This window comes from Littorina saxatilis, unplaced genomic scaffold, assembly GCF_037325665.1.
Source record: "Littorina saxatilis isolate snail1 unplaced genomic scaffold, US_GU_Lsax_2.0 scaffold_1218, whole genome shotgun sequence".
Classification (NCBI taxonomy): domain Eukaryota; kingdom Metazoa; phylum Mollusca; class Gastropoda; order Littorinimorpha; family Littorinidae; genus Littorina; species Littorina saxatilis.
Genome location: NW_027127372.1, coordinates 15,001 through 27,500, shown reverse-complemented (window position 1 = coordinate 27,500; position 12,500 = coordinate 15,001). Strand labels below are relative to the sequence as shown.

Below are 12,500 nucleotides of genomic sequence, written 5' to 3'. Positions count from 1 at the left end.
GGCACATGAAAATTAGTATTATTAACAAGTGAAAATGACTAATTTTTAGTTTTGGCGCTAGTTAGCGCGCCGTCAGGAGGCGAGCCAAAACTAAAATTAGACATTAACACTTGAAAGTTAGTAATGAACACTTCAAAAATTAGTAATTAACACGTGACAATTACTAATTTTTAGTTTTGGCGCTAGTAAGCCGTCAGGAGGCGAGCCAAAACTAAACATTAGACATTAACACTTGAAAGTTAGTAATGAACACTTGAAAATTATTAATTAACACGTGAACATACATTAATAATGTTCACGTCATAATTGTAATTTTCTCGTGAAAATCAGTAACTTTCACGGGTTAATTACTAATTTTCAGTTTTGGCACTTGTCAGCCGTCATACCTGGGGCCAGTTTCATAAGCCAGAAACACAGTCGGCCAACTGCACTTGTCCTACAGAGCCACAGTAATCCGACGTAATCGGGTTTCAGGAACAAAATTGATCTATGGGACGCAGTAATCCTGAAGACATGTCAGGGTTTAAGTCTTTAAGACGTCACATTATGGCGTAAGAGGGTTTGATGACGTCAAGTAGTCTCGTTCATTGTTATTTTGAGCGGGCCGAGACTAGTTTCTTCTTCGAAATCGGCCATTTTCACGTGCGATTGAGCAAACGAAAGTGGTAATGTTGCTAAATGTTTCCCTCGACTTGGCCATTCGAATTACTGTGCTGTCGGGCGACTGCAGTTGTCCGCGGATGACGGCGATTCACTCATGTAACGCGCTTTTCAGTGACCGGTCGAGGAACCACAATCGGCCGACCGTCGGTCTGATCACCGCAACTTATGAATCTGGCCCCTGGAGTCTTTGTAATTATTGTTGATGTTTTTAATTTACCGCAACAATTTTCAGTGTCACTACAAATCCGGTGAGTCAGTTCAGCCTTTACTCCTCTGTAAACAGGCGGGGGACGGGTAGGGGGGGGGGGGGGGGTAGCTCAGTAGCGCGCTGGCTTTGTAGCCAGTTGGCCGCTATCAGCATGGGTTCAAACCCCACGTTCGGCGAGAGATTTATTTCTGGGAATCTACTTTGTGCAGACTCTTCGGTGTCCGAACGACCCCATTTGCACACGTGCGCACGTTCGCAGCGATAGTCTCATAGGGCTTGGAAAACACGAAGATAGCATGCAACATCTCTCGTCTCTGATTATCATGATCGTATTTCAATACTTTGACGAGACAAACCCAGTGCTGGTATGTCGAAGAAGACAGTCACAGCGGGATTGTTCGAGTCAAAGTATCACACCATATCTTCAGCGTAGGGGAAGGGCCCCTAATATGGACCACTTTTTGTTTCATGCTGATAACTAGCCTATTTTCTTGCGAAGAAGTTTCATTTTGTGTTTGGTAGTGCTTCTCTCTTAGGTTAACCGTTAGGCCTTATTAGAGTGAAATAACTTTGATAGACATTCAGCAAAAATTAAATACAGAAAAAAATCACAAAATAATGGTCCATATTAGGAGCCTGGGCGCCCAATATGGACCAGTGAAGCAGCCTTCACGAATCACTGTTAAAAGCCCCCTATACTTCAAAATAACATGACACAACTTAGTGTGCACGTCAGACTAATTCAAAGATGCTTTAGATTTATCTGTTTCGGGTTGAGGAGAGCATTCTTTGAAGCACACCAGGAAACTGAAGAAGCTGATCAAAAACAGAGTGAAAATGAGTGAAATTATCAACTTCCATACAAAAAAGACTATTTGATATATTTTTTTGAAATCTCGAGGGCTAGTTATAGGTTATTTTTAGCAAGCTTCTTAATGAATTAATTAGAATTGCCTTGAGCTTTTGTGGAGAGTTGTTTTACATGGCAGGCTGTGAGCACTTTGAAACAGTGCTTACATATCACCCAACACGCATTATTTTTGAAGGTACAGGAACATTTTCAACCTCTTTTGATGTCAATTTTCAAAATTGAGATAATGGTATATTTTGCAGGTCTATGCAAAAATGTTATTGTCTTTAAAAAAAAGAAAAGAAAAAAAGATATGTGATTGTGTTTACTCTGCACTGCATTGTGTCCTGTTTGGGGTTAAACATCGCTCACACGCTCTGGGAAATATGTTCATTCGAATTAAGAAACTAATTTAATTTTAGCCAAAGAAAACGTCATGTCATTACGCTATTTTCAGCCATATGTGAAAGACGCGTTACAATGATTAAAATAGACTCACATTATTTCATCAAACTTAACCCAGAGATGTACTCCACTATCAAAATAGGCCCTGTAATTGTAACTGATACCCCATTCAACTACCCAGCCCTCGTTTATATGATCATTGTCATGTCATCATATTCACAATTGTGTATCATAGACACTGTCTGCTTGATTTCTCTGTTTTTATTTCACACTTGTTTCAAAACATTCTGAAAAGATCACAGGCAAAATATCATCGACATCTATTTCGGGGGTCAATCAGTGTCGGATGTCTTTAAATATTGACCCATTAGTGTTATGATTGATAGACCCACTCCGTGTTTCATTGCAGACTGTTGATGATATGATTGATAGACCCACTCCGTGTTTCATTGCAGACTGTTGATGATATGATTGATAGACCCACTCCGTGTTTCATTGGAGACTGTTGATGATATGATTGATAGACCCACTCCGTGTTTCATTGCAGACTGTTGATGAAATGATTGATAGACCCACTCCGTTTTTCATTGCAGACTGTTGATGATATGATTGTGGCAGTGATGTCCATGGGCTTTGAGCTTGAGGATGCCCAGGATGCAATGCAGTGTGGACAAAAGTCCACACAGGAGGCAGTAGAATGGTAAGCAGTGCACAGACTGCACTACTCGCTGTTTGCTCGTGAACCAATGACAGAACGAACGGAGAGTGGGATAGGCATGGCAATTTGGCATTTAACAACATATTCAGACTGACAAAACCATGTAACCTCTTCTGATACTTGTTTACACTGTCATGGTTGTTAATGCTCCCAATGATCTTTGTTCATCAGTTTTTCACTTACAGTCTGAAACTTGTACAGGAACTGAGTGAGGTACATTACAAAAAAATGACTTCATGGATTGAAGCTAAGAAGTTTGGGGTAGTCTTAACGTTTGCTTCAGTGTATTGGGGATATTTAATTCCATGATATCCAATCAAGGGGTTTTCTCACATTTGGCAAAATAGAGGTTGCATAATACAATTATTGTTTTGTTCTTTACATGTTTGAATACACGCTAGCAAAACCTCAAATTGATACTGCATTATTTGCTAGGTACAACATTGATTGTGTTTGTGTGATAATGACAGGATTGTGTTTGTGTGATAATGACAGGATTGTGTTTGTGTGATAATGACAGGATTGTGTTTGTGTGATAATGACAGGATTGTGGCAGGCAAACCTGGCTTTGCTGCTAGTGGAGCACAACCACCAACCCTTACACTGGTAAGTTGAGTCTGTGCAGTTCAGTTTACACCCCGTCAGCAATAGCTTTAGGGACTCCTGTGATTATCACACATTTTACTTTGATACATTTTTACTAAATGTGAAAATTAGCCTCTTTGATGAGAAATTAGAATGTAGTAGATGCAAATGCTATAGAATTATGCAATACCCCGTTACACTCTTCAAATTTGGCCACGACCTTCAATGAAATGTTTGTGACGTTTTGTCTCTTTTGTTGATGGTACTTTGTATTAAGCATCCCGTGACAAGGTCAACCCAAAAATCGATCTGACAAAAATCTAGCCCCGTATTTTAAAATCTGCAAAAAAATGAATATGCACAAACCAAACACTTGTGACTACCATTGGCTACATAAAGACTAGAGAAGTAAAGTGCACAAAACAAAATATTCTGAACAGGAAATTGAATGGCCTTTCCAAGTGTTTGGTTTGTGCATATTCTGATTTTTTGCAGATTTTAAAATACGGGGCTATGGTTTTTGTCAGGTCGATTTTAGGGGTGACCTTGTTTGACAGGCTGTTACGGGATGCTTATACAAAGTACCATCAATCCGACAAATGATATGAACCGCTGACATCATTACCTTTTTGGGCATACAAAGTTGAACTAAACTGAATTGGGTTTTTATGCTTTTCTTAGCATGCGAAATTTGTTGCAATAATTTGTTGGCCAAATTTAGTATCCTAATAGTACGTACGTACGAGCAGCAACTGTTGACCTACAGATCTGAGTCAGTGTGCTGCTCAGATTTTTGCCCAGCTTGACTGTACCGTTCAGGGCAGACAGAGGCAAAAAGGATTCCTTCGATCACAACTGCAGTCATTCGACAAGGTACTGACTACATTTGACCAGGTACTGAATACATGAAAATCGGTAAACACTTCATTAGCGATGGCTTGCACAATAGACGATTTTCGAAAATAACTCTGTTATGATTATCAGTGGTCTGGGTAAGGAGGTTCCCCTCAAAACTGCAGTCAAACATCACAACTTCCGGCACACTCTCTACACCTCCGACGGGCTGTATCCTGCGATCGGTACGCACATCTAACTCCCATGTGTTTGCCATGTAGCGCGCGATCAATATGATACCCTTTTGTTTTCAAAATAACGTTCAAGAGTTCATCGGAGTAGAGAATCTGTTGTGGCACGTGTCACAACGTGTTATGATCGAGGTCATGTGGGTTTGGCTTGAGGTCATGGGGTATTAGTTTAACACATGTGCTTAGCATACACTTACAGCCTCAGCAAGCCATCCGTGGCTATTGGTAGCTCCGATGATTTCTTTTTCAAAAGAAAATGGTATTATATGTAGGGCACACCGCATAGCATACACATCGGAGTTGGTTTATTGTGCCAATCGCAGGATACAGCCCGTCAGAGGTGTGGATAGTCTTCCGGAAGTTGTGATGTTTGACTGCAGTTTTGAGGGGAACCTACTTCCTCTAGACCGCACCAACATCCTGACAAGAGGTTTTTTTTCTCCGGAAAACGTCTATTACAATTAACATGGCATCATCTGTCCGTATCCTTAAGGGACACACATCTGCAATCTGGGGATGTTCAGTAAGTTTACAAGTCACACACATGAACAGCGCTATGACAGAAGAGACGATAAAATCATGCACATCACTCATATGAACATATCTATGACAGAAGTAACGATAATAGCATGCACATCACTCATATGAACAGTACTATGACAGAAGTGACGATAATACCATGCACATCACACATATGAACATATCTATGACAGAAGTGACGGTAATATCATGCACATCACACATATGAACATATCTGTGACAGAAGTAACGATAATATCACGCACATCACACATATGAACATATCTATGACAGAAGTGACGATAATATCATGCACATCACTCATCTGAACAGTACTATGACAGAAGTGACGGTAATATCATGCACATCACACATATGAACATATCTATGACAGAAGTAACGATAATATCATGCACATCACACATATGAACAGCACTATGACAGAAGTAATGATAATATCATGCACATCACACATATGAACATATCTATGACAGAAGTAAAGATAATATCATTCACATCACTCATATGAACAGCACTATGACAGAAGTAATGATAATATCATGCACATCACTCATATGAACAGCGCTCCGATACAAGTAACAATTATATCATGCACAACACACATCACGCACATATGAACAGCACTATGACAGAAGTGATGGTAATATCATGCACATCACTCATTTGAACATCGCTATGGCAGAAGTAATGATAATATCATGCACATCACTCATATGTATAGGTTACAACACGAGTGGTTTTTTATATGGCTTGTATTTCAGTCAAGACCCAGCGGATGAATATCATCGGGAGACACGAGCCTCTGGCGAGTGGCTCTCGATTGATATTCCCGCTGGGTCTTGACTGAAATACAAGCCATATAAAAAACCACGAGTGTTGTAATCTGTATATCCCATTCTACCATCAAACACAAAGTGTAGACTACTAGCGGCACTGTTGCGATCTGTGCAGGGTAAAACTGTTGCCAGCGAGACTTAGCCCTTTTGCAACCTTAAACTAAGTGACCGTCGCTGAAAAAATAAAACGAATGAGTGCATCGATAAGTACGCGGTAACACTACTTTCAGACCATTTAAAAGCTTTAAGTAAAGGTTCATAAGTTGCAAGAAAGTAATGAAGTCGAATAGAAATTAATTTAGTTGAAGCGCACAATTCTTTTGTTTTGCGTACAGGTCGGCAGAACGGGCGAAACGGGTTTGGGACCCATTTGGCTTACTCGATTCAGAATCGATTCCACGTTGTTTTTCTCGAACGTGTGTAATTAGGCTTATTGACAGAGAAGCAAATTTTAGGGAACAAATATGTAGGTTTAGATTTAACCATTTGCTCCCTATTTGAAATGTATCTACGTGATGAATTGTTTTGCGAGTGTGTTTGCATGGATGAACTTAAACTGGTATGGGTGAGAGGAAAACGCGACCGACACGTCTGTCACCGCCGATTGATTGCATTTTGAAGGAATATGACTGGATTACGGAAAAATATGTGGACTTACTGCAGAGCCAGGCAAAAGCGTAGACTTGCTCGCAAAACACGTGAAACAGCCGATGTTTGATAGCTGAAGGCGCACACCAAAACACACTACCGACAGATTCTCAAAAGTCGTCTGCTAACGATGCAAGGGGAGGGTACTCGTGTTTTTGTTTTGGTTCGCTAGCATCTGGTTATCTTGTAAGTTGAATGTTCGATTTTTTCGACCTGCATTGCTTTCATAATGAAAGAAACTTTTGCTTATTGCATCTCATACATCAGATCAGTTCTGAGATTCATTTTTGCGTGCAACTGATATGGTTTTCTGAGCCGTGCAATACGATTTTAGAACTTCATACAAATGTGTCACATTGTTCGGCGCGAGGTCAAAGGTCGGGAGGAAAGTAGTCCTTTGCCCAAATCGGAATCTGCACTATCATATATTTTTTGGAGTCCATGATGTATTTATTGAGCTATAAAAATACAACATATATACCCATACTGAAGTAACAGAGACAAAGAAGGGAGGTCATGGGATATGAATATATATATGACAGAAGTAACGATAATACCATGCACATCACACATATGAACAGCACTATGACAGAAGTAATGATAATACCATGTACATCACTTATATGAACATATCTATGACAAAAGTAACGATAATATCATGCACATCACACATATGAACAGCACTATGACAGAAGTGACGGGAATATCATGCACATCACTCATATAAACAGCGCTATGACAGAAGTGACGGTAATATCGTGCACATCACTCATATGAACAGCGCTCTGATACAAGTAACAAAGATATCATGCACAACACACATTTGAACAGCGCTATGACAGAAGTGACGGGAATATCATGCACATCATTCATATGAACAGCGCTATGACAGAAGTGACGGTAATATCATGCAAACCACACATATGAACATCGCTATTACAGAAGTGACTGTAATATCATGCACACAACTCATAATTATGAACAGCGCTATGACAGAAGTGACGGTAGTATCATGCAAACCACTATGAACATCGCTATGACAGAAATGACGGTCATATCATGCACACCACTCATAATTATGAACAGCGCTATGACAGAAGTGACGGTCATATCATGCAAACCACACATATGAACATCGCTATGACAGAAGTGACGGTAATATCATGCAAACCACACATATGAACATCGCTATGACAGAAGTGACGGTCATATCATGCAAACCACACATATGAACATCGCTAAGACAGAAGTAACGATAATACCATGCACATCACACATATGAACAGCACTATGACAGAAGTAATGATAATATCATGCACATCACTTATATGAACATATCTATGACAAAAGTAACGATAATATCATGCACATCACACATATGAACAGCACTATGACAGAAGTGACGGGAATATCATGCACATCACTCATATAAACAGCGCTATGACAGAAGTGACGGTAATATCGTGCACATCACTCATATGAACAGCGCTCTGATACAAGTAACAAAGATATCATGCACAACACACATTTGAACAGCGCTATGATAGAAGTGACGGGAATATCATGCACATCACTCACATGAACAGCGCTATGACAGAAGTGACGGTAATATCATGCAAACCACACATATGAACATCGCTATGACAGAAGTGACTGTAATATCATGCACACCACTCATAATTATGAACAGCGCTATGACAGAAGTGACTGTAATATCATGCACACAACTCATAATTATGAAGAGCGCGATGACAGAAGTGACGGTAATATCATGCAAACCACACATATGAACAACGCTATGACAGAAGTGACGGTCATATCATGCACACCACTCATAATTATGAACATCGCTATGACAGAAGTGACGGTAGTATCATGCAAACCACACATATGAACAGCGCTGTGACAGAAGTGACGGTCATATCATGCACACAACTCATAATTATGAACATCGCTATGACAGAAGTGACGGTCATATCATGCACACAACTCATAATTATGAACAGCGCTATGACAGAAGTGACTGTAATATCATGCAAACCACACATATGAACAACGCTATGACAGAAGTGACGGTCATATCATGCACACAACTCATAATTATGAACAGCGCTATGACAGAAGTGACTGTAATATCATGCAAACCACACATATGAACATCGCTATGACAGAAGTGACGGTAATATTATGCATAGTCCTTACTGTATATGAACAGTGCTAGGACAGAAATGACAGTAATATCCTGATCATTACATATATGAACAGTGCTATGACAGAAGTGACGGTTATATCATGCACATCACACAGGGACCGGCTGTGGAATGTGCTCCGCCGTGCAGTACCTCTGGGTCACCGGGGAACCAGGCTGCCTCTCCTGCCCCGCCCTTGATGGCAAGATCACAGGAATCAGAGGACCAAGTGTTAAGGTTGTCAGACCATGAGGTAAATTCATCTCAGAAAAAAACCCACCCACCGAAACCTCATATTTAAGACTTGAAGTTATGTTTCAAATGAATAAGGTGCATTATCATTAGTTTTACTCTTTTTGTGTTGTTGTTGTTGTTGTTGTTGTTGTTGTTGTTGTTGTTGTTGTTGTTGTTGTTGTTGTTGTTGTTGTTGTTGTTGTTGTTGTTTTCTTTGTTTTTGTTTTTCATTTTGAATTTACATCATAGAGCTACTTATTTTCAAACACTTATCTGCTGTGTTGTAGGCAAATATTGTGTGAACCACCAACCAGACATAAGTCCCTATTTGGTGTCTGTATTTTCACTGTCTTCATAGTTGACGTAGGTTGTGAATGATACTAGAAGTGAGCAGACAGTACATCATCATGTCTTGGATTCCAGAGAGAGTTTCTCAACGCCTGGTTCCCTCACCTTGAGAGCGAATCATACATCATCCCCCCGGCTCACATGGACACCGTGCATGAGAGAATGGTATATACCGGAGAAAGTGAGAGAATACAGGTACTGAAAACACAGCAACAAATAGACATAGATGAGAGTATAGAGGTCATGGACACTGTCCACATAGACAGAGTGCTGAAAAATGTCCACCACTGCATGAATCAGATAAAGAACAAAGCCGCGAGGGAAAAAGAAATTATGGTAATTCTGACTCAAGCTAAACTTAGTGTATATGGTGCTGATACCCAAAGCATCTATACTGGTGCAGCCGCCAGGAACACGAACAGCGTCAAAGCAGAGCCGTTGAACCTGAAGGAGGACTTTGTGGACCTGCTCGTCATACATCGCGAGCGTGGGATAATGATGGCGGCAATCATACCTCAGACAGAAGACGACCCCCTTGCAGTTCAAGAAGAACTAAAGAAGGCCGCTGCGTACCTGAAGCAAGCCAGAGATGTTGTGAGGCGCTCTGTTCTGGGTGACCTGGTCACACAGCCAGCCCTCCACCAGGCCATTGTCCTGCCCGACACAACGAGACGCTGTCTGGAGGAGGTGCTGGAAAACATGAGCGATGTAAGTTAACACTCGCTCACACACGCAAAAACAGACGCACGCAGGAGAGAAGTAGAGAGAAGTAGAGAGAGAGAGAGAGAGAGAGAGAGAGAGAGAGAGAGAGAGAGAGAGAGAGAGAGAGAGAGAGAGAGAGAGAGAGAGAGAGAGAGAGAGAGAGAGAGAGAGAGAGAGAGAGAGAGAGAGAGAGAGAGAGAGAGATTGACAGAGCTTTGTTCACCAACGTAAAGTAAGGGCTAGTTCATAGCGCTATGCATAGCGCGGTCTTAGTCCACACACTGTATGCAGTATCCGTCCGTAACGTTAAGATTATCTCGGATGATTTTGAAGCTAGACCTTTAAACATTTTCAGACTTCTGGTATTTGATAATCTTCTGATTTGACCCCGATTTAATTGACCTTCGTCAAATGTTGGGGTCACAGCGGGGTCATGCCCTTCAACTTTTTAAGTTTAGTTTCTTTCAGATATTTTGGAAACAAAGCCTCCACATTTCCCACAATTGTAGGTGTTATTAATCAGCAGACATGACCAAAATGTAGCTTGTTTCGTAAATGTTCACAGTAATAGCATGGACATGTTTGCTGGACAAGATGATCACCACTGAACATATCTGGAATATTACAGGTCACACTTTTGATCAAGTTTTTGTCGATTATTCTGATGCCAACGTTTCTCTTGAACATTTAATTTATGAAGCTGAAAGTGAAAGGTATTTTATATTGTTTTGTTTTTTATTGTGGTAAAGTCTTAAATGTGGGTTAGCTGACAGAGGTTATGAACAAACAACCCAGCTGAAAAAGTACCACACGATGTACTATAGTATACTATAGTAAACTATAGTAAATGTACCCTGTACTATAGTAAACTGCAGTAAATGTACCATGTACTATAGTATGTACCATATTGTACTATAGTACAAAGTACTTTGTACTATAGTACTGTGAAGTAAATGTACCATGTACTATAGTACTGTGTGGTACACTAGAGTACTTTGTACTTTGTACTATAGTACCGAGAGTACCCTGGTGAAGTACAAGTACCACAGCTGAAGTAAAAGTACTACGCTTACTGTAGTACTTTCAGGAGACTGCCGGTACTTTATTCAAAAAGTACTACGTATCATTGCGCGAAGGACATGCACTATTCATTTTGCAAACGTGCATGTAACATGAATACATCTGCAGAATAATACTGTTTTTCTATTTATGATTTATTCAATTTCATTTTTTAGTCCTTTTGGAAACTTTTCCAAGAATGAATGTCAAGCACTTCATCTCTGCTCACACAGTAAAATGCAGTAAACAGACAACTGTGAGTTATTGTCAGCCATTTTGTTTTTTAAAGTCTGAGAGCGCGCTGTTCAACTCATGTTTGTTTGTTCACACTTGCAAGGTAAGTGAGACAGTATATATATAATTTTTGTGTCCATGTTATAACAAAAGCCCATTTCCTAATGTGAGTGCTACCTGGGATCAAACATTTGTGGGCATGTTGTAGAGAAACGTCTTGTCATTTTTGTTCATAGTTACGTTAGATCTACTCCATTTTTTCTTGTGATATTTTTAGTTAATGCAACATGCATTCATTATTTTCTGTTTGAATTGCTGCTAGAAAGTCCGACAAAATGGATAGCAAAATTATGATTGAAGAGTTGTATTTAAAACACAGTCAGAGGAGTACGGGTTGATTAGATTGTATCAACATCTTTATTTTTCTCTAGCCGAAAATGCCATTCCTTGCATTTAGATCTGTGAACAAACGGGAGGTCACAACAAACGGTTGAGGAGTAAATCAGGAAATCACAAAGTGTACATGTATCATGTGGTCGAATCTCGATCTTCCCAGAGTGGTAAGCAAGATGTGCAGTTTGTTTTTGTTTGAACACACTGTTGACTGATTTACAGCTTTGGTTTTTACTTTGAAGTGTTCACCTCTAAGAGTAATACCTAATATACTGGACTCGCAACGAAATATATAAACAAATGACAATGGACAACGTTTCGACCTAAAGGTCTTCAACAGGTTAAAAAAAAAAATGAAAACAACAATACAAATAACAAAACGACTTATCAGAGAAGATGGCGATGCGCTGTGAAGCATCGCCATCTTCTCTGATAAGTCGTTTTGTTATAAATGTATTGTTGTTTTCATTTTTTTTACCTGTTGAAGACCTTTAGGTCGAAACGTTGTCCATTGTCATTTGTTTATATATTTCGTTGCGAGTCCAGTATATTAGGTATTACTCTTAGTTTATTATCTCGCTTGCAGTCACTCCCTGTTTACTCCGTGTTCACCTCTGTTCAGCCACCCGGTTCTCGCCCAGAGTTAGATCTACGTCCAGTCAACAGATAAGAAGTGAATCACAGTGGACGCAGAACCATTCAATTGAAGTTGGCAGAATAATTTCTCAACCCTAGCTGGTAAGTTCTATGTAAGTTTATGTGATCATAGATTGTACACATGTATGTTAACTACTTCGGGGTCT

At 39.9% G+C, this 12,500-nt stretch overlaps 1 protein-coding gene and 1 long non-coding RNA gene across 5 annotated transcripts in view; both read left to right on the top strand.

Moving 5' to 3' along the window:
• Window positions 1-10,047, top strand: part of LOC138955816 (uncharacterized) — a 16,867-nt gene extending 6,820 nt beyond the window's left edge. Inside the window, exons 2-5 of the mRNA XM_070327341.1 lie at window positions 2,720-2,826; window positions 3,390-3,450; window positions 8,846-8,980; window positions 9,385-10,047. Of these exons, the coding sequence (XP_070183442.1) occupies window positions 2,720-2,826; window positions 3,390-3,450; window positions 8,846-8,980; window positions 9,385-10,026 (945 nt within the window). The 3' untranslated portion in view covers window positions 10,027-10,047. The remainder of the gene's footprint in view (window positions 1-2,719; window positions 2,827-3,389; window positions 3,451-8,845; window positions 8,981-9,384) is intronic.
• A 1,261-nt stretch (window positions 10,048-11,308) lies between these two features.
• Window positions 11,309-12,500, top strand: part of LOC138955817 (uncharacterized) — a 15,820-nt gene continuing 14,628 nt past the window's right edge. Inside the window, exons 1-2 of one of the 4 annotated variants that reach the window (XR_011452380.1) lie at window positions 11,309-11,407; window positions 12,320-12,435. This is a non-coding gene — a long non-coding RNA (uncharacterized lncRNA). Of the gene's footprint in view, window positions 11,408-11,447; window positions 11,865-12,283; window positions 12,436-12,500 lie in introns of those variants that run through there. The other 3 variants (XR_011452382.1, XR_011452379.1, XR_011452381.1) reach the window with 3 other exon arrangements.